General features: G+C 45.2%; 1 protein-coding gene across 1 annotated transcript; it reads left to right on the top strand.

Annotated features, from left to right (window-relative positions):
• The first annotated feature begins 1,120 nt into the window (after positions 1-1,120).
• On the top strand, positions 1,121-1,928 carry F5891DRAFT_1092469 (uncharacterized protein). The gene is made up of 2 exons (XM_041363510.1): positions 1,121-1,218; positions 1,277-1,928. Exon 2 carries the CDS (start codon positions 1,437-1,439, stop codon positions 1,779-1,781), a length of 345 nt encoding a protein of 114 aa, XP_041216204.1. The 5' UTR covers positions 1,121-1,218; positions 1,277-1,436; the 3' UTR covers positions 1,782-1,928.
• The last annotated feature ends 890 nt before the right edge of the window (positions 1,929-2,818 follow it).

Raw genomic sequence — 2,818 nt, 5'->3', positions numbered from 1 at the left:
CGCTGCCGCATGAACAGACCATCCCAGACTTTGCCTGTCCGTTTTTTTTTACCATGCATACAAATAAATTCATCCCATGTTTATTCTACCAAGTCATGCACGCTGTCAGCGTTTCAAGTGTGTCAATGCCCCCGTCGCATGGAGGGCAGATAAAGAGTGATCACTTCAGTTTATCTAAGACAATACTACTTTCGTTCAATGAGACCATCAAGTATCTCGTTACCATAAGAGAAACAAGAAGACATTTCCCTGGATGACGCACTTCCTGATAATTATGTGTGGATCGGGCGCTTGGAGCACGTCAAAATGAAGAAACGTCACATCATGATATCAGCAAGAGAGAACTCCACAGCGTGCCGGTCATACTGGGCGCATACCACACATATATGATACAGGGTTTTTTGTCCAGGCAGAGCCTTGCACGTATGAGTTGACGCACTCAAAGACAACGTTCTCAGAGATAGGATGCACTGCTCCTGCGATCAACGTGGCGCGAGTTTTGGAGGGAAGTAATGGGAAGGTGCATCAAGAAACACCACACGTGCACTTCATCAAATGAACCCACATGGCCACAAGCTTCGCATGGAATGTCGCAAGGTTGCAAGGATGATGCAAGGATGACGTATCATCCTTACAACTTTGCGACATTCCGAAGTCATGTTTGCCTTCAGTTATGGCATCAGACGGCTTACAACCAATGCGTTGGGAAGCATGGTGTAGGATGGGAGCAGTCGAACAATGAGTGTTGTTTTCATAGCACACGGGGGATGCAGAGAGCCATGGTGATCGCATAATACAACGGGTCATTACCTTGCGAAGCAAGGTCAGGTTCAATATGGATCATTTTATGTGATTTCCAAATAATAGTAAATACAGTGATGCCATACAACGTGATACGATGATGCGAACTTATCACCTACCTCCGATTTCCTTCCAATACTTGTCGTTTTCTGAATAACAAAGTAATAACTTAGACCGTGCAACTCCCTCGCGCCCAGAGCTCCGCCCACAGGGCGAAGCTAGCGCGCTTCCCTTCCAATATTCGTCGTTTTCGGACAACTCCCTTTTTTGTTAATATGTTGGTAATAATGTGATGAATAAATAAAAATTAATCCTATAATTTTACGCCGCGCCCCTAAACATCGTATTTACTATCTATCTATCGAAACACCATGCAACCTAGCGTATTTGAACTGCTAAGTACCTCAGACAATCAATGTGCTTTCATTTTCAGTGAGTATAGACTGAGAATTACTGATATCGTTCTGGATCCCAGAGAGCCAAAGATTGGGAGCAACGCTGTGGAAGCAAAGAGAGCATTCTTGCGTTATCCCCCTGCATTTGTTATCATTCACCTCGACTTCTGCGATTTACCGCCATTGCACGGACTTCTGCCTCAGCACATACCAGTGTTACCTTGCGAAATTAAATTTTCCATGGGCACAGGTCCTTCTACAAGAATCACGCGGCGTCAGCTCCCTGTAACACCAGCTTACGCATTTACCGACTTTAAAGCACAAGGACAGACGATTGATCACGTTTTAGTGGACATTGGAAGAACGACATGTTTTCGCCTATCTCCCTTCAATGCATACGTCGCACTATCCAGAAGTCATGGCCGAGAATGCATACGTCTTCTCAGAGACTTCGACAATGATCTATTCCTTCAACATCCAAACGAAGACCTTCGGATAGAAGATAACAGGATTGAGCGACTCGCGGAGGAAACGAAAAAGCGTTTCTTGAGGACAGACAGTCTGACAGAAAACAAGGTACCATAGTGCAGTACACTGAAAGAAACAATGCAGTAGTAGCTATATAGTGATGTCAGAAGAAATCCTGGGACGAAGCCAGACTAAACGAGCACGATAGAGCTAGAAAAAGACGGAATGTGAGCAAGGTCCACGTCGGCAACGCCGACCCCTAGTGAAACAATGAGGTAAGCAAACATGCAAGCCAAACACGGGGACCTCCGCAAGAAAATGGACATCCTGAGATAATGATCCAATGAGATTAAAATATACAAGTATGACAAAACAGTCAGAGCGAATGAGAAGAGAAAATTATGCGAGATATCGCATGTGAAAGGCAAGGTATGATTGAATCGCATGTAAGTAGAGGACTAGTACATAGTGATGTAACGGGGGCATTGTCGCCTCGGGAACGGCCGCTGCTGTTTTGTTTCGTCATATGTTCATTACATTGGGTACTTGTTAATATATTCTTCGTTTGTTAGACTTTTATTGGTCACCGTGGTCGTCACATTTTGTGCTGAGCATCGTAAGTGTCCCACTTTCTTCCCTTCATATCATGTTCAATTGTGCCAGCAGTTACCTCCATCGAGGAACTACAGCCCGGTATCCCATCTCGAAAGCCTTCGTTGGTGTTATCTTGTTGCCGATCGTGGTATGTTTCAAGCTGTATTCGGCTAGCTGCTTACCAACATCGCTTGTAGGGAAATGCATCATGGCCCTCAACTCCAAGGAGGCCTTACTCAAGGCGCTACAACTGTCGCCTGATCTTGACGATGAGGTTGAATGCCTCATCATAGTTTGAATGTTTGTCTAATGCGATTCAAAGGTAATCAGCCAAAACATCTCCGCCATAATAACAGTCGCAGTCGACGATGAAACATACCAGCCATCTCTCAAGACCGTATATGACAGTATTCTTCAATATCACGGGGGTCTAGTCTTTCTTGTAAGTGACATGTTCTATTATATTTTTGGAGCTCGATGGACTCCCTGCAGGAACCCCTTGACGTCCTACCTCCTCTCCTTCGGTGCCGCCGCGAAGAGGCCGTTGACCTCATTAGCCT

The sequence above is a fragment of the Suillus fuscotomentosus genome (assembly GCF_016647785.1).
Source record: "Suillus fuscotomentosus strain FC203 chromosome Unknown F5891scaffold_470, whole genome shotgun sequence".
NCBI lineage: Eukaryota > Fungi > Basidiomycota > Agaricomycetes > Boletales > Suillaceae > Suillus > Suillus fuscotomentosus.
Note: the sequence above shows the minus strand (reverse complement) of the source record. Positions and strands in the feature narration are given on the sequence as shown.

Excerpts from the sequence above, each read along its gene's own strand:
- F5891DRAFT_1092469 (XM_041363510.1), top strand. The coding sequence starts at position 1,437 with ATGGGCACAGGTCCTTCTACAAGAATCACGCGGCGTCAGCTCCCTGTA.